Source organism: Pan paniscus, chromosome 22, assembly GCF_029289425.2.
Source record: "Pan paniscus chromosome 22, NHGRI_mPanPan1-v2.0_pri, whole genome shotgun sequence".
Classification (NCBI taxonomy): domain Eukaryota; kingdom Metazoa; phylum Chordata; class Mammalia; order Primates; family Hominidae; genus Pan; species Pan paniscus.
Genome location: NC_073271.2, coordinates 39,718,022 through 39,739,854, shown reverse-complemented (window position 1 = coordinate 39,739,854; position 21,833 = coordinate 39,718,022). Strand labels below are relative to the sequence as shown.

At 54.6% G+C, this 21,833-nt stretch overlaps 1 protein-coding gene across 2 annotated transcripts in view; it reads right to left on the bottom strand.

The window, feature by feature from the left end:
* Window positions 1-12,655, bottom strand: part of PDXK (pyridoxal kinase) — a 44,007-nt gene extending 31,352 nt beyond the window's left edge. The window contains exon 1 of one of the 2 annotated variants that reach the window (XM_008977566.5): window positions 12,342-12,655. In XM_008977566.5, coding sequence (XP_008975814.3) covers window positions 12,342-12,428 — 87 coding nt within the window. In that variant the 5' untranslated portion in view covers window positions 12,429-12,655. The remainder of the gene's footprint in view (window positions 1-12,341) is intronic. The other variant, XM_034947968.3, reaches the window with a different exon arrangement.
* Window positions 12,656-21,833: the final 9,178 nt, after the last annotated feature.

Sequence of the window (21,833 nt, the reverse complement as noted above, 5' to 3'; positions counted from 1 at the left end):
AAACCCTGCCCCTATAATGGCCTATGGGGCTCTTCCGTGGCAGAATTCTAAGAATGACCTTCAGGGACCCCGCTCACCCTCGGGCAACCCCCTGAGTGTGGGTGAAACCTGTCAGTGTGATGAGATCTCTCTCCCATGAGGATCTTCTTATCCAGGAGAGTTTAATTGAATGACATGAGCCCTTCAAAAGCAGAGTTTTCTCAGGCTGAAGGGCAGAAGGAAAAATCAGAGATTGGAAGTTAAAAGAAGGACTCAACGACTGTTGCTGGCTTTGAAGATGGATTGGGCCACGCGATTACCAGATGCAATAGTGCAGGTCAGTTTTACATAGAGTCATTATTAAAAACTGAGTCATATGGCCAGGCACAGTGGCTCACACCTGTGATCGCAGCACTTTGGGAGGCTGAGGCTAGAGGATTGATCACTTAAGCCCAGGAGTTCAAGACCAGACTGAGCAACATAGCAAGATTCCATCTCTATTTAAAAAAAAAATTGAGTCATAAAACTTACAATTATGTAAATTATATTATTATTATCTTTTGAGACAGGGTCTCACTCTATCACCCAGGCTGGAGTGCAGTGGCACAATCATAGCTCACTACAGCCTTGAACTCCTGGGATCAAGGGATCCACCCTCTTCAGCCTCCTGAGTAGCTAGGACTACAGGTGCGTGCTGCCACACCTGGCTAATTTTTATATTTTTTTGTTGAGACAGAGTCTCACTATGTTGTCCAGGCTAGTCCTGAACTCCTAAGCTCAATGAATTCTCCTCCCTCAGCCTCCCAAAGTGCTGGGACTACAGGTATGAGCCACTGCACCCAGACTACATAAACTATATTAAAAGTAAACATATATATATTCTAGCCTCACCACTTCCTAGTTTACTAGCATTTTACACTATCTGTTGTCTACTCAGCTATTTGTGTCTATTGTGTCTGGAGGGAAGAATGCTACATGACAGAGGCTGCTGCACAGCTCTTTCCTGCTCAGGTTGGTAGTTTACGTTCAGCTATAGTGGAAGTATTCACACCACGGAGCTTGGCAGTACATACTCTAAATCAGATATGAGGGCTGGGCACAGTGGCTCACGCCTGTAATCCCAGCACTTTGGGAGGCTGAGGTGGGAGGATCACCTGAGGTCAGGAGTTCGAGACCAGCCTGGACAACATGGCAAAACCCCGTCTCTACTAAAAATTAGCCGGGTGTAGTGGCTCGTGCCTGTAGTCCCAGCTACTCAGGAGGCTAAGGCAGGAGAATCACTCGAACCTGGGAGGCGGAGGTTGCAGTGAGCCAAGACTGCAACCAGCCTGGGTGACAGAAAGAGACTCTGCCTCAAAAAAATTCAAATCAAACCAAATCAATCAATCAATCAATCAATCAATCAGATATGAGCAAGACTCTCTGATGTCCATACCTGCTGTGACGGTCCACTGAGGCCTGTGGACTATCACCTCATCCCCCTTCTCGGGATGGTCTTATTAGGCCGCCGTGCTACCGTTTTTTGTTTTTTTGTTTGTTTGTTTGTTTTTGGTTTTCTTTTTTTGAGACAGGATCTCACGCTGTTGCCCAGGCTGGAGTCCAGCGGCACAATCTCAGCTCGCTGCAACCTCTCCCTCCTGGGCTCAATTGATTCTCCTGCCTTAGCCTCCTGAGTAGTTGGGACTACAGGCATGTGTGACCATCCCTGGCTAATTTTTTATGTTTTATTTTTTGTGGAGAAATATTGCCTATATTGCCCAGGCTGGTCTTGAACTCCTGGGCTCAAGCGATCCTCCCACCTCAGCCTCCCAAAGTGGTGCAATTACAAGGCGTGAGCCATCGTGCTCGGCCTGTGCTACTGTTCTGCTCCTAGCTCCCCTCAATGTGCATTCCCCACCCGCACCTCCAGATGTACCCCTCTAAACCCAGCCCTTGAGGGTCTGCTGCGCCCACAGGAGGCAGCTCAGACTCCCGGAGCGTCCCACTCCCACAGCTGATGCCCCTGGCTGCTGGGTCGCCCACCACTCTGTGAACTCCTCACTGGGCTGCAGAACCCTGGGCACCTTCTGAACCCTGTAAAGCTCTGAAACCCCTGTGCCTGGCCAACTCCCCTCTCTCAACTCAGACCGTCCTTCTTTCAGCCTCCAAGACCCTGCTGCAACCGTGCCTACGCAGCCTCCGCGACAGCACGCGAAGAACGAGGGTTCTTCAGGATTGGGGCTCTCTGCCGGCCCTGGCCAAAGCCCCTGGCCTCTGGCAAACCCACTGCTGCCACAGGACAGCCTGGCTGTCTCCGCTGAAAAGTCTGAAGGACAAGCTCCTGCTCAGCCTCTACCGCAAGGTGTAACTCCATAAGCGGGACAAGTGCCGAGCACCCAGGGGAGCCAGGGTGGGAAGAGCCGCGGGGGCTGCAGCCAGGGAGCAGGATTGCGGGCGGGCGGGTGCCGGATGGGGGGGCTGGGCTTTGCCCCGCTCATCCGTGTGACGTATTGGGGCTCCCCCACCTGCAGGCGTGCGCCCCGTCTCCTGCCGGGAGAGAAAGCCAGTCAGATGGCTACACTCTGCCCTGGGGGGTCAAAATAATCCCAGCAGAGTCCAGGCCAGTGGGATGGCTTAGAAAGGGTTCCACCTTCCTCCCGGGAACTTCCTGCGGGGGCCACAGCGGAAGCGCTTTCAACCTCATTAGTCATGCGGCTGGACCGCAGGAGCAGCGGCGGCAGGACCAAGGCCAGAACCAAGGCCGAGGAGCTCTCCGACTCCCTTCTCCCTGCCGCCCGCGACACAAGCTCATCCCCTGCCCAGGCGCAGCCCGCAGTCCTCCTCCCTCGGCCGGTGGTGTGAGCAGCCCTCCTCCTGCCCACGTGCGGGAGTGGCTGCCTCGGGCTCCTCCCAGGGCCCACGTGCGCGCCTTATCGGCAGCATCCCACTCTGCTCACAGTGAGGCAGACAGCGAGACACCACGTGAGCGCGGCGGCTCAGCTGATCCTCCTCCTCCTCCGGGGAGGCAGGGTGACTCAGAACGGCAGGAGTGGGGGAAGCTCTGGAACATTCCAGCGCAGCTCCTCCACCCCAGCCTGACCACCCTAGTTCCAGGCGTTCCAGGGGAGAGCAGGGTGAGCGCTGCACAGAAGCCGAAGCCACCCACCCAGCAGAACCCTCCCTTTAGCTTATTTTGCAGAGAGACCTCTGATCACTTTAGGAAACCAGAATGAGGAAAGAGGACAGGAGAGATCATGTGACTGCTTCACCCTGATCAACCTGGGGCACAAGCACCCCATGTCCCTCCCACCGTCTGCCACTGGTCAGCCCTACGATCCACATCAACCATGTCCTTTGTCCTACAAACTCCCAGGGGGAATTTCTGGTGGAAATGGCCCCGAGCCCCCCAGAGCAGTCTCCCCTCATCCCTGACCCACCCCTGCCTCAGCCTTCATAGCTCCAGGGTCCATCGCCTGGGCCCCCAGCCCTGCTCAGAGCACACGGACACCCAGCTCCCTACTTCCAGGCTCACAGTGCCGCAGAGGGACCATGCACTAGCTGGGCAGGGGTAGAGGGACCGTGCACTAGCTGGGCAGGGGCAGAGGGACCGTGCACTAGCTGGGCAGGGGCTGCCAGGTGCTGGGCTCACTGCAAAGTGCTAAGGGAAGGCAGAGGTCATGGCTGGCTCAGAAGTGCCCAGATGGCCAGACAGCTGGGGGCTGAGTCCAGGGATTGCCAAAGCAGCATTCCTGACCCAATATGGGCTCCCTGGTGTGACCTCGGGCCCCGTCCACCCCCACAGCGTGCAGCAAAAATGCCACCTTATTCTAGCTCCAGAGTCTGCTCCACAGGGCCTCACACCCGCTGCACCCTCCTCCTGGATGCTGTTCCTCCCTGTGCCCCGGCTGGCAGAGCTCCACCTAGTGCTGGCTCCCTCCCACCCCTTGGAACTCGCTCCCACACACAGCAACTGGCCCTTGGGGTCAGCCAAACCTGTGTGCACTGCACAGCTTCCTCGTTTAGCTGTCCTAGGGTGACCACATTCCCAGAGGCTTGGTGACTGTCACAGGTAAGGAGATGGGACAAGAGGCTAAGCAGGCTAGCCACCTGCTTCAGGAATGGGGAAAGCTGCCGGAGGAGTGGCCAAGGACAGGGACAGGGGCTGGCAGGCTTGTCTTGGCCACAGAACCCTTTAAAACAGAGGCCCCATGCAGAGCCGGGGAATAGACGGGCACAAGGCGGCTGCTCTGTGGGCAGGAAGGGAGGCGCTGCCGGCCCCTCCTCGGCTGATCGCACGGTTTTTTGCTCAGCCCATCTTTGACAACTCCTTTCTTCCTTTCTCCTTGAGAAGTTCCCTCTGTTCTTATTCCTCAGCGTCACTCACTCTGTGAACTGGGCACGCATGATTCCATTTCAAAAGCTCTGTGTGGGTGTGCACCCGCAGACACCAAGGCCAACAAGCCACAATGCCAATCAGCAGCCCCTGTGTCCCCGAAGCTGCCCGTTCTGCGGATCCGCCCCTCCCTTTCCAGAGAATGCCAGTCACACCAAGCCTCCTAGGAAGGAAGTCACTTACAGGAAAGACGGGGGGGCCGGCCAACACTGGGGCCTGCAGAGCAACACACCGCATACACACACATGCATGCCCATGACACACGCATACATGCCCAGACATGTGCATACACGCCATGCACACATGCCCCATACACACATGCATCCCACATGCACACATGCATGCCATGTACACACAAGCACACCCACATACACACACACACCATGTACACATGCACACCATGTACACACATGCACACCCACATACACACACCATGTACACAGGCACACCATGTACACACATGCACACCCACATACACCATGTACACACGCACACCATGTACACACATGCACACCCACATACACACAGTGTACACAAACACACCACGTACACACATGCACACCCACATACACACACACACATGCACCGATGTGGGCTACAGCCAGAGGCAAGAGGGAAAAATAGATCAGAAAATGGGACCAATAGGCTGGGCGCAGTGGCTCATGCCTGTAATCCCAACACTTTGGGAGGCTGAGGTGGGTGGATTGCCTGAGGTCAGGAGTTCAAGACCAGCCTGGCCAACATGGTGAAACCCCGTCTCTACCAAAATACAAAAATTGGCCGGGCGCGGTGGCTCAGCCAGTAATCCCAGCACTTTGGGAGGCCGAGGCGGGCAGATCCCGAGGTCAGGATATCGAGACCATCCTGGCTAACATGGTGAAACCCCGTCTCTACTAAAAATACAAAAAAATTTGCCTGGTGTGGTGGCGGGCGCCTGTAGTCCCAGCTACTTGGGAGGCTGAGGCAGGAGAATGGCGTGAACCTGGGAGGAGGAGGAGGCTGCAGTGAGCCGAGATCACGCCACTGCACTCCAGCCTGGGTGACAGAGTGAGACTCCGTCTCAAAAAAAAAAAAAAAAAAAAGAAAAAGAAAAAAAGGAAAACGGGACCAATAAGTTCTTGTTTTTCTCCATGACAGCCAAACAAGAATAACAGAAACCTCAGTCCCAAACTAAGGGAGTCAGAAAAGCAAAAAACTAGCCAATTTTGTTCCTTCTTGGAGAAAGATGAAAGAAAAAGAAGAAATACCAGAAACAACACCTGTTTCCTGGATTGGGACACATTCTGGCTCAGACCCAGGGACTGGCAGAGGCCAGAGAGAGAGAGAGAGAGAGAATCCCAGCTAGACGGGAGGAAAGCCAGCTGCCCAGCGTGGCCTGGAGAGCACGTGGGAACGTTCCGAGGACACTCAGAAGCGTCTCCAACATGCAGCATCAGCATCACCTCTAAGGAAGTTAGTGCGGGCCACCGGAGGAAGGAAGGAGGCACACTTTTCAGCACTGGCTCTTTTTCCTTTCCTTTTCTTTTTTTTTTGTTTTGAGCCTGAGTCTTGCTCTGTTGCGGGGGCTGGAGTGCAGTGGTGCAATCTTGGCTCACTGCAACCTCCACTTCCTGGGTTTAAGCAATCTCCTTCCTCACCCTCCTGAGTAGCTGGGATTACAGTAGTGTGCCACCACGCCCGGCTAATTTTTTGTATTTTTAGTAGAGATGGAGCTTCACCATGTTGGCCAGGCTGGTCTTGAACTCCTGACCTCAGGTGATCCACCCACCTCAGCCTCCCAAAGTGCTGGGATTATAGGCGTGAGCCACCGTGCCTGGCCCAGCGCTGGCTTTTTTGTACTGTTTGCAAATGCATGTCACCTTGAAAAATGTTCAGACAAAAATGATGTCTTTTAAAAGGCAGGGTGGTATTCTTCCAGGATCTTACAGTGCAGTTCTGAAGACAAAGAAGACTCTTTCTATCCTAGGAATTCTAAGAAAAAATGTAAAGATTTTTCAAAACACCAGGTGTTTTGTTTTGTTTTGAGACGAGAGTCTTGCTCTGTCCCCCATGCTGGAGTGCAGTGGCGCGATCTCGGCTCACTGCAAGCTCCGCCTCCTGGGTTCACACCATTCTCCTGCCTCAGCCTCCCAAGCAGCTGAGACTACAGTCGCCCACCACCACGCCTGGCTAATTTTTTGTAATTTTAGTAGAGACGGGGTTTTACCGTGTTAGCCAGACTGGTCTCGATCTCCTGATCTTGTGATGTGCCTGCCTCAGCCTCCCAAAGTGCTGGGATTACAGGCATGAGCCACTGCACCCAGCCAACACCAGGTGTTTTAACCATTTCCCCAAGAGAACCCTCCAGTGATGCCACATCTCTGAAGAAGAGGCCACTTTGCAGAGCAGGGGATTTTTTTTTTTTTTTAAAAACAGGGTCTACCTAGTGCATCGGTATTCTCTGTCAACTTTCTGGTTAAAAATACATTGTATTCCCATACATGTTTATTTTTTACTTTTTTTTTTTTTGAGACAGGGTCTCACTCTGTCACCCAGGCTGGAGTGCAGTGGCACCATCACAGGTCACTGCATCCTCCACCTCCTGGGATCAGGTGATCCTCCCACTTCAGCTTCCCAGGTAGGTGGGACTACAGATGTGTCACATAGCCAGCTTTTTTTTTTTTTTCTTGTAGAGCTGGAGTCTTGCTATGTTGCCCACGGTGGTCCCAAACTCCCAGGCTCAAGTGATCCACCCACCTCGGCCTCCTAAAGTACTGGGATTATAGGTGTGAGCCACCGCACCTGGGCTCGGGGATGCTTAAATATTCGAGGATAGAAATCAGCTCCTGACTTGAGGGCCCTCAAGCAACCCCCTAGGGACCCCGTCACGCGTCTCTGGGAGCCCGGGGTTACTCGCTGCTCGCATCCACATGCTGCTCAAGTGCTGAGGTCCCAAAGCTCTGCAGCTTCTGCTCCTGTCCGGAGAAGCGGGGCCCAGTAAGCAGGTGGGACCCTTGGCCTCTGCCACAGCTACTTTTGCCAACGTCACAGCAGGTAGGAGTCAGGTGCTGACATCCAGGGTTCCAGGGCGGGGAGCCCCCTGCCTCTTCCTGTGGGGCGCTTGAGTCACAGTCCACTTGCCTAACGGGCATGGCATTGAGGCCCCTGGACAGAGAAATACAACCTCCGCCAAGCCCCCTCGGCTGTCTCAGGTCTGCTCCGCACCGACGGACCAGGAGAATGAAAGAATGCGGCTGCCTGCAGGCCCCAAATGGAGCCAGCCACCTCACAGGGTCTTCTGGTGGGGGCTGCAGGAGTCCCATGGTCTTGCCTTCTGGTCTCTGCGATGTGGTATTTAAATGGGTCTCGAGCTAAGGCCCCAAGTGAGATTCTCAAAGCCATGGAATCCAATCATGGAATGTCTGATGTCCACGACTTCCTCCCTAGGAGCGGCCCTGTGAAAGCGCACCTGCACTGTGCTCCTGCAGCACGGAGGTCACATGTGTCCCAGGCGGCAGTGCCTGGCACCCAGCCTCGGCGGCTCCAGAGGCTGACGGATGAAGGACACGGATGTCACCCAGCCAGCGGGAGTCACCCAGCCAGCGGGAGTCTACTACCTGTCCATCTGGACGGGATGCACAGTGACAGGACAGGCTTGCCTCTCCCCACAGGGCAGCTACTGGCCTCAGACGTGCTTGGGACAATCTCTGCACAGCCCAGTTTGGAGCCTCACAGCTGTGCTGCTCCCCTCACTTCCAAAAAGGACGGCTTGACGTCATCAACTTCTGGGCCTTTAATTCACCCCTTGGTTTATGCCACTTTCAAATTTCTCTGAAGGCTCCTTCCAGATTGAATGCTGGACCCTCGAAGGATATGTTTAACTGAAACCTGTGAAGGGGACTCTATTTGGAAAAAGGATCTTTGGGCCGGGCACGGTGGCTCACGCCTGTAATCCCAGCACTTTGGGAGGCCGAGGCAGGCAGATCACCTGAGGTCAGGAGCTCAAGACCAGCCCGGCCAACATAGTGAAACCCCATCTCTACTAAACAGAAATACAGAAAAATTAGTCAGGTGTGGTGGTGCACACTTGTAATCCCAGCTACTCAGGAGGCTGAGGCAGGAGAATTGCTTGTACCTGGAAGGGGGAGGTTGCAGTGAGCCTAGATCGCTCCATTGTACTTCAGCCTGAGCGACAGAGTGAGACCCTCGTCTCAAAAAAAAAAAAAGAAAGAAAAAGAAAAAGAAGGCCAGGCGTGGTGGCCCCATGCCTGTAATCCCAGTACTTTGGGAGGCTGAGGTGGGCGGATCCCGAGGTCAGGAGATTGAGACCATCCTGGCTAACACGGTGAAACCCCGTCTCTACTAAAAATACAAAAAAATTAGCCGGGTGTGGTGACAGGTGCCTGTAGTCCCAGCTACTCAGGAGGCTAAGGCAGGAGAATGGCATGAACCCGGGAGGCAGAGCTTGCAGTGAGCCGAGATCACGCCACTGCACTTCTGCCTGGGCAACACAGCAAGACTCCGTCTCATAAAAACAGAAAGAAAGAAAAAGTATCTTTGCAGATGTAAGATTCCAAGATGAGATCATGCCAGATTATCCAGGTGGGCCTGAATCCCATGTCAAGTGGACTTTTAAGAGAGTACACTGGGCGGAGGCCACGTGAGGACAGAGACAGAGACTGGAGTGATTCGGCCGTGAGCCCCAGAAGCCTGGGGCCACCGAGAGCTGGAAGAGGCCGGGAAGGACCCTTGTATGGAGGGAGCATGGCCCTGCCCACACCCTGGTCTCAGACTTCTGGCCCCCAGACTATGAGAGGTGAATTTCTGTTACAATGAGCCACCTGGTTTGTGGTACTTTGTTTTGGCAGTCCGGGCAAACTCCTACATGACCCTAAGGCTGCATATGGTATTTTCAATCCAGCAAACTCATACATAACCCTACAGCTGTGTACCTTAGGGTTACGGAAGCAATAGAGCAAAAGGGGTTGGGAGGCTGCCCTGAGGGCCCCAGGATCTCCCCCATGCAGTGAGGCCTACAGAAACATGTGAGTTGCTGAACTGATAGCCGGGAAGGCTTTCCACACATACACACCTGGGGCTCCAAAGAGCCAAACCTCCCAGCCCTGGAAGAACCTGAGGTTTCCTACACCCAAGAGGAAACAGTCCTAGCAATGTGGAAGGGCAGATGGCCGCAGCCACTCGTTCCCTCCACTCCTTCCTGTCTAGAATCCAAGCCAGAGCAGCGGGGAAGTGCCCCACCCCAGGGTGCATCCCATGGCCTGTCTTGGGCAGGTCTGTGCTTGACTTGGGCAGCCCCCCAGCTCCTCTCCTCCATGCACCCCCAAACCTCAAGCCTGCCCTTGCCCTCTGCGTTCTATCTGCAAACCCCAATCATGCTGCCTGACACACTGCACCTCCTGCCAGTACTGGTCATGCCAACATGTTCCCTCCTTTAGTTCCCCACCACTAATATGTACCTTAGGCTTAGGCCCAGAAACAAAATCCAAACACAGGCTCAAGGTTTTGCTCTGCCCAGGGAGGGTGGCTGCCTCTGAGAGGACCTGGCAGAAAACAGCTGGGGAGAACAGCTCTGAAGCCCAGACGTGCAGATGGTCCAGTCGCAACAAATCTGTGCTACACTCACAAGGAATCAGTGGGAGCTCCCTGGCAATAGGTGTACCCTGAGCCTGGCATGAAGGGCACAAGGAGCCCTGGTGCTATCTTGCAAACAGGTATTGTGCCTAGTTTGCAGGTGAGACTCCGGCAGGCTCAGAAACCAGGGCCAGGTCCCTCAGCTGGAATTCCAAGATGTGGAGACACCTGCTTTGAGGTGGGACCCCCAGACACCTGGGTCAGTCCCCATAAGGCGCCTCTCCAGCCGCCCTGCTACATGCCACACCCCTGAGGCATTCTCCAGTCTCATTCCAAGTAGCCTTGAGGCAAATCTCTGGGGCCCAGCCAGAGGCTATGTTCTGCCAGTTTCTAAGTTTTCTTTCCTCACATTCAGCTATGTGAACAAGGCTTTGGAGTCCTAAGCCACATGGTGATGATCAAAATCAAGAACAAACTCTTGCAAGAGCAGCTCTAGACTTTGGGGACACGTCCCCTTGGAACTGCAGCTAGAAGCGGCAAACACTGGCCCCAAGGCCACTTCCAGGCTCTGTCCCCCAGTCCCTCCTGTGCCCACTAAGGCTGGTCCAGGCTCGCTGGGTCTCCAGCCATCTCAGCCCCTCGGTCATCACATTGCTTCTCCTTGTCCAGCCGGGCTTGGACATTGGGGTATGGGAGCAAAATGCCTGCATGGAACCCTGTGGAGCCCACAGGTAAGGATGCCGTGCACTGGGGAGACCCCAGGTAGGAACAGCAGCGCCATCCTTTCGAGGCTCCACCTGAGGTGAGCAATCAGAGGACACCCCTCCCTTGAGTCACTGGGAGTTCGAGAACAAAGGACATTGCTGGGGGATCCCGAGTGATCCAAAGAAGGAAACAGTTTGCCCAATGAAGTAGGAGGTGGATGGGAGGAGGGACGGGACAGACACAGCAGGACCTGCACACTTCTGCCAAGAGAGTGGACGCTGTCCTCAGAGCCCCCTGGTTCCACACTCCCTGGCTGCCCCTGCTTCAGGCACCCTGCACCTTTCTTCCCAAGCCCAATCCTACCTCTGACTCTGCCCAAGCAATCCGCCAGCCTGTGGTGACCTCCCCCAACCCCCTCAAGCTAGGAGTGGTCCAGAGCAGTGCTTAAGAGCCGGGGCCACAGAACCGGTGCACCCTGACTGTCCCAGGCAGGGTCTGCCCGCAGCTGGATGGAACAGGGTCTCAAGTGAGACCACCTGTGAAGCACCGCATCCTTCCCAACAGGACCTCCACTTACTTCGGACTCGAACCCCCTGCCTTTCCACGCTCAACTCTGCTCAGCTTGGTCCTCCCGGGGGCACGCCTAGGTCAGCCCTCAAATTCCACTGAAGCTCTGCTCCCCTCTTCCTGTCCTCCTCCCAGGCCAGCCCGCACCGCAGGCCCCGCCGTGCCCAGGTGGCCCTTCTTTACATCCCGTGGGGCCCAGCACAGGGACCAGGCATACCTGCTCCCGTCCCCAGTGACCAGGCCGCAGGTGGGCAGCACAGGAGAGCACGACCCGGCAGGGCACCCCCAGCCTTCCTGCTGACTCGGCAAGGCCAGGAAGTGCCCGTCGTCCTGGTTCTGCCTCGGCCCTGCGTGACACCCACGCCACTGCACCCAGGCCTCTCCTACCCCTCCACGGGCCACTTAGCTGCAACCAGGAGGCCGTGGGCTAACGCGTTTTAAAAGGTGGCTCCCTAAAGCCAATCCGCACAGTCCCGAACTGCTCTCTGGGGCTTCTCCTCGTCAGAGCAAACACCTGCAGGGATGCCGCTCTGCTAGAGGGTGCAGAGCAGCCCCTGCCCCACCCTCTTCCCTTCGGCCACCTCCTGGCGTGGTCAGGCCGAGGGGAATCCACCCTCGTGGGCACCGTGACCTCACTCGGCGTCTTCTTCCTGACTTCCCCACCCACAGGGGCCCAGGAGGTGAGCGCGCGAGCGTCTCGAGCTCCACGGCCGCTTCTGCGTTCCAGCGGGGCAAGGTCCCGGCTCGCGTGACTGCTCCGGGACTCCTCGGGGCTCTGCGACATTTCCTCGCCTCCGGGAGCCGCACCGCCCGCCCGCCCGCCCCCGCGGCAGTTGGCCCGGTCGGCGGGAAGGGGCGAGGACGAGCGGCTGCGTCATAGCTGGTGCACAGGGCTCCCTCCTACCCGCGCACCCCGACGCCGGACCCGTCCCAACCGCAGGGGCCCGCAGAGCGCTCAGCCCTCCGCTTCCGCCCCCGCAAGCCAAGCAGAGCGGGAGGCTCATCCCGCGCCTGCCTCCAGGGCGCTCGCGCCAGGCTCTGCCCGCAGCTCCCGAGCCTCCCTCGGGGAACTGAGGCTCGTCTCGGGCAGCCCCGCCAAGGTCACGGGCTCGGGTTACGTAAGCCCGGGCTGCGGGCGGATGCGTACCTGCAGCGGGAACGTGGCCGCCCGGTTGCCCACGTAGCCGCGGATGACGTGGCTCTGTATGGAGAGCACCCGGCACTCCTCCTCCATGCCGGGCCTGGCCGCGGCGGCGCGGGGCCGAGGCGGGGGCACGGTCTCCGCCGCTCGCTCGGGCTCCGGTTTGGCTCGGGCTCGGGCTCCGGCCCCGGCTCCCCTCGGCTGCGACTCCGGCTCTGGCGCGCGGCGGCCCCGATCAGCGCAGACGCCTCCTTCTGACCTCAGCGGGCGGCTCCGAACCCGCGAGTTCCGCGCGGCGCCGGGGGCTGGCCGGGGGCGGACCGGGGCGGGGACAGCCACGCAGGCCCCGCCCCCGGGCTGGGAGGAAGCGAAACCGGACCCTGGCCGCGCCGCCGCGCCAGGTGGCCCCCGCCACTCTGCCGCCCGAAACGCTGGGTTTGCACTTTCATTCCGCCTGGAGAGGGCTCTGCAGCGCCGCTCATTAGTTCGTTCGTTCATTCATTCATTCAACCAGCGTGCTCCGCCTCAGCCCTGCGCCCCGCGCCCCGCGCCCCGCGCCCCGCGCCCCGCGCCCCGCCGCACGCAGGGGAGACTCGGGGGCCCGGGCTCCACGCCCCTGACCTCCGGGCGCGACACTCTCGCAACGCGGATGGCCACGAGAGTGCGCGCGGGCGTGGGAATAGTGCGGAGGCGCGAAAGTGACCCCGGACCCCGGATACCCAAGGGAACCGCGCTCTCAACTGCCTGCAGGGCCTGGAGCCCGCATCCGATCCGCGTCCCTTCCCAGGGGCCGCGCGGGAGCTGACAGACACAGGGCCGGTGGGACCCAGTCAACTCCGCACCGGCCTGGGGCGGCGGGCTTCTCTGGGGGCGCCCCAGACCCTTGCGGACCCTGAGTACCCACTCTGGTGGCGCGGCCTGCAGAGGCCCCCAGCCGATGGCCACATGCCCGGCCGTCCATCCACAGGTGCCCGGGTCTGGGCCGCGTGTCCGATCCCACCCCAACCAGGTCTTCCTGTGGAGGGCCTGCCTTCGAGGACGAACCTGACCCCCTAGGGGACCCCACAGCCTTCACTTCCCACCCCTACGCTCTCCACAGCTGACGCACTCCTTGCGGCTTCCCTGCACCACCCCGGGGAACGGAGGCCTTTGGGTTCCAGACTTGCAGACATGGTGATTTGGGGCCCTGGGGTCAGTATCACCAGACTAAAGTCTTGGTGACCTAACGCAGCGCACCTAGGGCTCTGTAGCTTGGTGAGACCCAATGCCCGACCAGGCGGGTGCTGAGGACTGAGGGAGGAAGACATTACTTAGAGATCTAGGTTTTTAAAAGAAAGTACTTCATAATTAGTCATAATTGTCCATTAATAATAGCTAACACTGGCCGGGCGCGGTGGCTCACGCCTATAATCCCAGCACTTTGGGAGGCTGAGGTGAGCGGATCAAGAGGTCAGGAGTTCAAGACCAGTCTGGCCAACATAGTGAAACCCCATCTCTACTAAAAATACAAAAATTTAGCTGGGTGTGGTGGTGTGCGCCTGTAATCCCAGCTACTTGGGAGGCTGAGGCAGGAGAATTGCATGAACCCAGGAGGCGGAGGTTGCAGTGAGCCAAGATCACGCCATTGCCCTCCAGCCCGGGTGACAGTGAGAGACTCCGTCTCAAAAAAACAATAAAATAAAATAAAGAGAATTAATTGTAACACACCCCTAGATGCTACCACGAGGCTGGAGTCCAAAAGCGCTTGTCCTGGCCCTCGCACCCACTCGCCTGCGTGCTTCCCCTCCCACAAGGAGTTAGAGCGTGGTGCCAGGTAAGCAAGCCACACGCCTATCACAAGTCCAGCAAAAGGCTCCAGGGAACTCTCCCGTCTCATCACCTTAAAGGCTGTAACCCTTTGTAAGATATAAATTCTCCTGTCCTTTCCCAAACTTATAGATTGTGAAGTTAACAAACTAAGGAGAAGTCAGAGGTTACAGAGTTGGTGACAAGCAGTGCTGGGTGAGAGCCCCAGGAACCTACAAAGGCAGCACCAACAACTGCCCTTACTACCCTTTGCTCATCCTACTCTGTGAGTCTCTCGCCCTTGGCTCTTAGGAGCGCCTGATGAATCTCTCTCTCTCTGCAGTGGATTTCGTCCTTCCACACTTTGATCCATCATCCATGGTCCCTTCCCCATCCCCAGCCCCCACCCCCCCCCCCATCCTATCACACCTTTGGTCCCAAGCACTAAGAGGAAAGAGCAGGGGAGGCATGGAAGAGAGCTGACCAGCCTCCAGGCCCGTGGGCTCCAGGACCCTCCTTCTCGACAGAGGGCTCTGATCAAAACTCTAAAAATGTCATTGTGGTGAGTACATTTTTGCCTGTGGTTTCTTGGGCTTTTCAAAGATCTGGTTGCCCGTTCCCAGCTGTTGTGCAGATGGCCAGTGCCTGTGGTTCTCACACTGGTCATTTTAGAGTCACCCAGGGAACTGGATACACACACCTAGGCCCAGCCCTGTCCTACCTCACTGAGCCTGGCGCTGAGCTCCTTTTTAGCTCTGCAGGTGCTTCTGAGACCACCCAAGGGTGAAAGGCACTGTGTGGGTAGATGAGCTAATTTGGTGTTTTTATGAGCACGTGTCAGTTGCCACTAATTATCAGTCCAAGAGCAAAGCTTTTTCCTTGATGACTCAGATAGTAAAGACCTTCTAGACACTACGAGTCTACTGAAAAGATGCCCAGTCCAGGAGACGAATGGGATGCCTCGCTTCGATTGGGTGGGCTGCCACCCCAGCCTGTACCCCTAGGTCAGCCTTTCCAGGGAGAGAGCCCTGGAGGGGTGGCCCTCAGCTGGGTGGTGGCCAGGGAGGCTCCCCTAGGGAACAGGTGGTTGGAGAGACCCAGAGCTGGGTTCCACCTGGGGAGGCAAGTGGATGGGGTCCTGGAGATGGTGTCCAGAAAGTCATTCACTGAGAAAGAAAAGAGAGGACCTGAGAGAACTGACACCAAGCTGGTCTTCCACCAGAGCATTCGAGGCATGACCAGCTGAGTTATGGTGGCAACACAGTGTGCCCTCAAAGGACAGTGAACCTTGGAAAATGTCAACAAAAAGAGTCAAAATCTGTAAAATATTGAAAGAAATTTATTCTAAGCCAATTATCAGTGACTATGGCCCATGACACTGAAATGGGAGAGTTCCCTGACCCCTCTTGCAGGATGTGCAACAGGGGTGTGACTTGTCTGTTGAGATGCCATGCATGTTCAAACCCCTTACAGGAGGGGGAGCACAGAGACGGGCAGGTGCAGGAGCGGGGATGAGTGCCCCTGGGCTCCAGCCCCACAGCAGCATCCAGGGGTGGGTGTCTGCGACTCCCGAAGCCCAAGCGGGCATGTGTTACAGTGCACTCTTTAGCCTTGCCATCTGCAGATGGCTTAAATCTTAACCAGCCAGTGCCCTCTTGGTACCCAGGTCCTCGTCCAGCATCCAGGAAGAACCAAGTCGCACACAGACTTGAAGGATGAATGCAGGGGTTTTATCGAGTGGTGGAGGTGGCTCTCAGTGGGATGGATGGGGAGCTGAGAGGGGATGGAGTGGGAAGATGATCTTCCCTTGGAGTTTGGCCGTCCAGCAGCTGATCTCCTCTCTGACCGTCCCCCAGCTGAACTCCTCTTGGTGTTCAGACACTCCTTCTCTCTGCCCCACCATTCTGCCATCCTTCTGCTCTTCTGTTTGTCTCCTCATGGAGACAGGGATTTGAGGTTTATATGGGTACAGGACGGGGGACATGGCGACCAAAAGGCAACTTTTGGGTGCAAAAACAGGAATGCCTGTTCCCATTTAGGGCCGTGGGTATCCAGGCTTGAGGGCGGGGGCTTTCCCAGGGAACTGCCCTCTTCTACCCAGTATTTCCCTGTCTCCTGTCCGTATCAACACAGGCCTCAGGAGGTCCTGAGAACATGTGCCCAAGGTGGTCAGGGTGCAGCTTGGTTTTAGACATTTTAGGGAAACATGAAACTTCAATCAAATACATTTAAGAAATACACTGGTTTTGGGCTGGGCACGGTGGCTTACACTTGTAATCCCAGCACTTTGGGAGGCCAAGGTGGGCGAATCACCTGAGGTTGGGAGTTCAAGACCAGCCTGGACAACGTGGCAAAACCCTGTCTCTACTAAAAATACAAAAATTAGCTGGGCATGGTGGTGCGTGCTTGTAATCCCGACAACTCAGGAGGCTAAGGCAGGAGTATCACTTGAACCCAGGAGGCAGACATTGCAGTGAGTTGAGATCACGCTACTGGACTCCAGCCTGGGCGACAGAGCGAGACTCCATCTCAAAAAAAAAAAAAAATTGGTTTTGCCAGGTATGGTGGCTCATGCCTGTAATCCCAGCACTTTGGGAGGCCAAGGCAGGAGGATCACAAGGTCAGGAGTTCAAGACCAGCCTGGCCAATATGGTGAAACCCTGTCTCTGCTAAAAATATAAAAATTAGCCAGGCATGATGGCGGGCACCTGTAGTCCCAGCTACTCAGGAGGCTGAGGTAGGAGAATCACTTGAACCCAGGAGGAGGAGATTGCAGTGAGCCAAGATCGCGCAGCTGCACTCCAGCCTGGGTGACAGAGCGAGACTCTGTCTCAAAAAAAAAAAAATACATTGGTTTTGTCCAGAAATGTGAGACAACTTGAAGGGGGTTGGGGGGATTTCCAGCTTATAAGTAGATTTAAAAATTTTCTGGTTGACAGAGTAGACACGGTGGCTCATGCCCGTAATCCCAGCACTTTGGGAGGCCGAGATGGGCGGATCACGAGGTCAGGAGATCGAGACCATCCTGACTAACATTGTGAAACCCCATCTCTACTAAAAATACAAAAAAATTAGCCTGGCGCCTGTAGTCCCAGCTACTCGGAGGCTGAGGCAGGAGAATGGCGTGAACCACGAGGCGGATCTTGCAGTGAGCCGAGATCGCGCCACTGCACTCCAGCCTGGGCGCCAGAGTGAGACTCCCTCTCAAAAAATATATATATATATATTTCTGGTTGACAATTGGTTGAGTTTATTTAAAAAGACCTGGGACTGGCCGGGCGCGGTGGCTCACACCTGTAATCCCAGCACTTTGGGAGGCTGAGGTGGGTGAATCAAGAGGTCAGGAGATCCAGACCATCCTGGCTAACACGGTGAAACCCCATCTCTACTAAAAATACAAAAAATTAGCTGGGCGTGGTAGCGGGAGCCTGTAGTCTCAGCTACTTGGGAGGCTGAGGCAGGAGAATGGTGAACCCGGGAGGCGGAGCTTGCAGTGAGCGGAGATCACGCCACTGCACTCCAGCCTGGGTGACAGAGCGAGACTCCGCCTCAAAAAAAAAAAAAAAAAAAGACCTGGGATCAATAGAAAGGAATGTCTGTGTTAAGATCAACGATTGTAGAGACTGAAGCTCTTACTTTCAAAGAAAGCCTTCAGGTAGCAGGCTTTAGAGAGAATGGGTTGTCAAATGTTTCTTATCAGACTTGAAGTCTGCATTGATGTTAATGCTGGAGAGGTAGAATAAGGCACATCCCATCCCCACTTCCCATCATGGCCTGAACCAGTCTCTCAGGTTAAATTTTCAGAGTTCCCTGGCTGAGGAGGAAGTCCATTCAGATGGTTGGGGAGCCTCAGAATTTTATTTTTGTTTTACATGACCATGGTTATGGTGACCACACGTCATGTTATCAATACTTTTTTTAAAAGCTTGCTTTTGCCTGGCACGGTGGCTCATGCCTATAATCCCAGCACTTTGGGAGGCTGAGATGTGCAGAGCACGAGGTCAGGAGTTCGAGACCAGCCTGGCCAACATGGTGAAACCCCATCTCTACTAAAGATACAAAAAATTAGCTGTGTGTGGTGGCACGTGCCTGTAATCCCAGCTACTTGGGAGGCTGAGGCAGGAGAATTGGTTGAACTGGGGAGGCAGAGGTTGCAGTGAGCTGAGATGGTGCCATTGCACTCAAGCCTGGGGCAACAGGGTGAGACTCCATCTCAAAAAAAAAAAAAAAAGCTTGCTTTCAGCCAGTGGTAGTAGTTCATGGCTGCAATCCTAGAACTTTGGGTGGCTGAGGCAGGAGGACCACTTGAGCCCAGGAATTTAAGACCAGCCTGGGCAATATAGTGAGACCCCATCTCTGCTAAAAAAAAAAAAAAAAAAATTAGCCAGGCGTGGTGGCACATGCCTATGGATCCAGCTACTTGGGAGGCTGATGCAGGAGAATCACTTGAGCCCAGAAGATTGAGGCTGCAGTGAGCCATAATTGTGCCATTGCACTCCAGCCTGGGCAACAGGGCAAGACCCTGTCTCAAAAAATAAAATAAAATACAATACAAAACAAAATAGAAGGCTTTCCATTTGGACACAGGAATGGATATGTTACCAACCATGAGTTCTTGGGCTCTCAATGCAATGGAAATTGACATGGGGCCAAAAGAGTTTTCCCAGACAAGGCTTCACTGGAGCTTATGTCCAGGCATAAGGGAGGCGGCCCAAGGGAGAGAGAGTCCCTGACTGAGTCCTGGAAAGGAGCTGGTTAGGACTTTTTGTCAGGCAAAGGGTGGAAACTGATATCAGGGTAGGGTGTGCAGGCTGGGCTGGGGAAGGCCTCCGAGGACTAGGACAGGCTGATCAGCACTTCTGGTTGCGACGGTTATTTTGAGTCATGGGCCAGCTGGCTGGCTGGCTGGGGCAGCGAGGCTGTAAATCTGTTGCTCAGCATTCCTTTCCAAGGTGGGGACATTCTACAACCTTGGTTGATATTCTGGATCTTTTAAGGCCAGTTCCTGAAATTCTTTAAGTAAAAGGCCTGGTTAAATATTACAAGAGCACAGAAGAGCACTATAAACGGCTGTTTTCCTTGTATGACCAAAGTCTCAGGGTTAGCGAGTTTGGTGTCAAGCCAGGTAGTGGTGTGGGGTGTGTGATCCGTGGAAGGCATGAGAGAATGCTCTAGTGGGGGGTTAACCGAGCCAGCCCCGTCCCTACTCTGTCTCAGGTATGACTGTGTAAATAAATGTCCGTCCACACCCTGGCGGCAAATGAAATGCCCTTGCCAGGAGACCATGCCCAGAGGTTGTTTCAGCAACTGCCTCCCAGCACCACAGGGTTCCTTAATTACCATAAAGGATGTTAAAAGTCATTCAGGATTTGTGTTCGGCCAGAAGTTTGAGTGGTGTCTCTTTTTTTTTTTCTTTCTTTCTTTCTTTCTTTTTTTTTTTTGAGACGGAGTTTCGCTCTTGTTGGGCAGAGGCTGGAGTGCAATGGCGTGATCTCGGCTCACCTGCCTCCCGGGTTCAAGTGATTCTCCTGCCTCAACCTTCTGAGTAGCCGGGATTACAGGCATGTGCCACCACACCCAGCTAATTTTTTTTTTGTATTTTTGGTAGAGTGGGGTCTCCGTGTTGGTCAGACTGGTCTTGAACTCCCGACCTCAGGTGACCCACCCGCCTCGGCCTCTCAAAGTGCTGGGATTACAGGTGTGAGCCACTGTGCCCGACCCTGAGCGGTGTCTTAGTTAGCTGGGGATGCTTTAACAAAATGCACAAAGTAACAAAAGAGCCAAGCCATGAAAGAGAAAGCAACAGGAGAAGCAAGGAAAGCACAGATTTACTGAAGACATTTCAGAGTGGGAGCAGGCTCAAGCAAGCGGCTCAGGTGCCTCTTCTTTTGGGTTTTTGTTTTGTTTTGTTTTTTGAGACCGAGTCTCTGTCGCCCAGGCTGGAGTGCCAGTGGTGCGATCTCAGCTCACTGCAAGCTCTGCCTTCTGGGTCTACGCCATTCTCCTGCCTCAGTCTCCCGAGTAGCTGGGACTACAGGCGCACGCCACTACACACGCCTAATATTTTTTGTATTTTTAGTAGAGACGGGGTTTCACCGTGTTAGCCAGGATGGTCTCCATCTCCTGACCTCGTGATCTGCCTGCCTTGGCCTCCCAAAATGCTGGGATTACAGGCGTGAGCCACTGTGCCCGGCCTAGGTTTTAAAGAATGTAGTGACTCAGGCAAGAGACATGGGCACCATGTGCTCTATCCTGTTGTGTCTTCAAAGCATCTGTCTGGAGAGCCGCACGGTCAGAGCCAGGGGCTCTGTGACATTTTGCAGGCAAGTGAGCATGCACGGCTCCTTCCGTCTGCTGCTTCCTCAAGCCACCTCTGACCTTTCTTTCTGTCTCAGGTAAGGGGCTAGGGGAGAAAAGACTAAGAAAAGAAGTGTTTCTAAGGGTCACAACCCAAGGAGAGCTCCTTTTAACATTTCTTGCAAGGTTGGTCTACTGACAGAAAATTCCCTGAGTTTTTGTTTGTTGAAGAAAATTTTATTTCTCTCTCTTTCTCTTTTTTTTATTTATTTATTTTTTTTATTTTTTTTTTGAGACAGAGTCTTGCTCTGTTACCCAGGCTGGAGTGCAGTGGTATGATCTTGGCTCACTGCAACCTCCACCTCCCGGGTTCAAGTGATTCTCCTGCCTCAGCCTCCTTAGTAGCCAGGACTACAGGAGCCCGCCACCATACCCAGGTAATTTTTTGTATTTAGTAGAGATGAGGTTTCTCCATGTTGGCCAGGCTGGTCTCGACCTCCTGACCTCAGGTGATCCGCCTGCCTCAGCCTCCCAAAGGGCTAGGATTACAGGCATGAGCCACCGCGCCCGGCCTTCTCTGTCGTTTTTGAAGGATAATTGTGCCGGATACAGAATTCTAGGTTGATGGGTTTTTTTCAACACATTAAATGTTACTCCACTCTCTTCTTGCTTGGATGAATTTTTTTGTTTGCTTGTTTTGTTTTTTTGAGACGGAGTCTCGCTCTGTCCCCCAGGCTGGAGTGCAGTGGCGAGATCGCGGCTCACTGCAAGCTCCGCCTCCCGGGTTGATGTCATTCTCCTGCCTCAGCCTCCCGAGTAGCTGAGACGATAGGCACCCACTGCCACGCCTGGCTAATGTTTTTGTATTTTCAGTAGAGACGGGGTTTCACCGTGTTAGCCAGGATGGTCTCAATCTCCTGACCTCGTGATCCGCCCACCTCGGCCTCCCAAAGTGCTGGGATTACAGGCATGAGCATGAATTTTTTTTTTGCATGTAGCTTCCAGTACCCAGATCACATGATTTTTGATGGAAGTCCAGTGTGATCCGTATTCTTGTTCCTCTATAGGAAGGTACTTTCCCTCTGACATCTTTCAAGATATTCTGTCTCTGGTTTCCTGCAGTTTGAATACGACATGCCAAAGTTCCTATTTTTTGGCATTTGTTGTACTTAGTGTTCTCTAAGCTTCCTAGATCTGTGGTTTGGTGTCTGACACCAATTTTGAAAAATGAGAAGCCATTATTACTTCAAATATTTCTTCTATCCCTTTCTCCCTCTCCTCTTCTGGTATTGCCATTATGAGTGTGTAAATTGCCTTCTATAATTGTCCCGTAGTTCTAGGATATTCTGTTCAGTTATTTTTACTCTTTTTTCTCCTTGCATTTCAGTTGGGGAAGTCTATGGACATGTCCTCAGC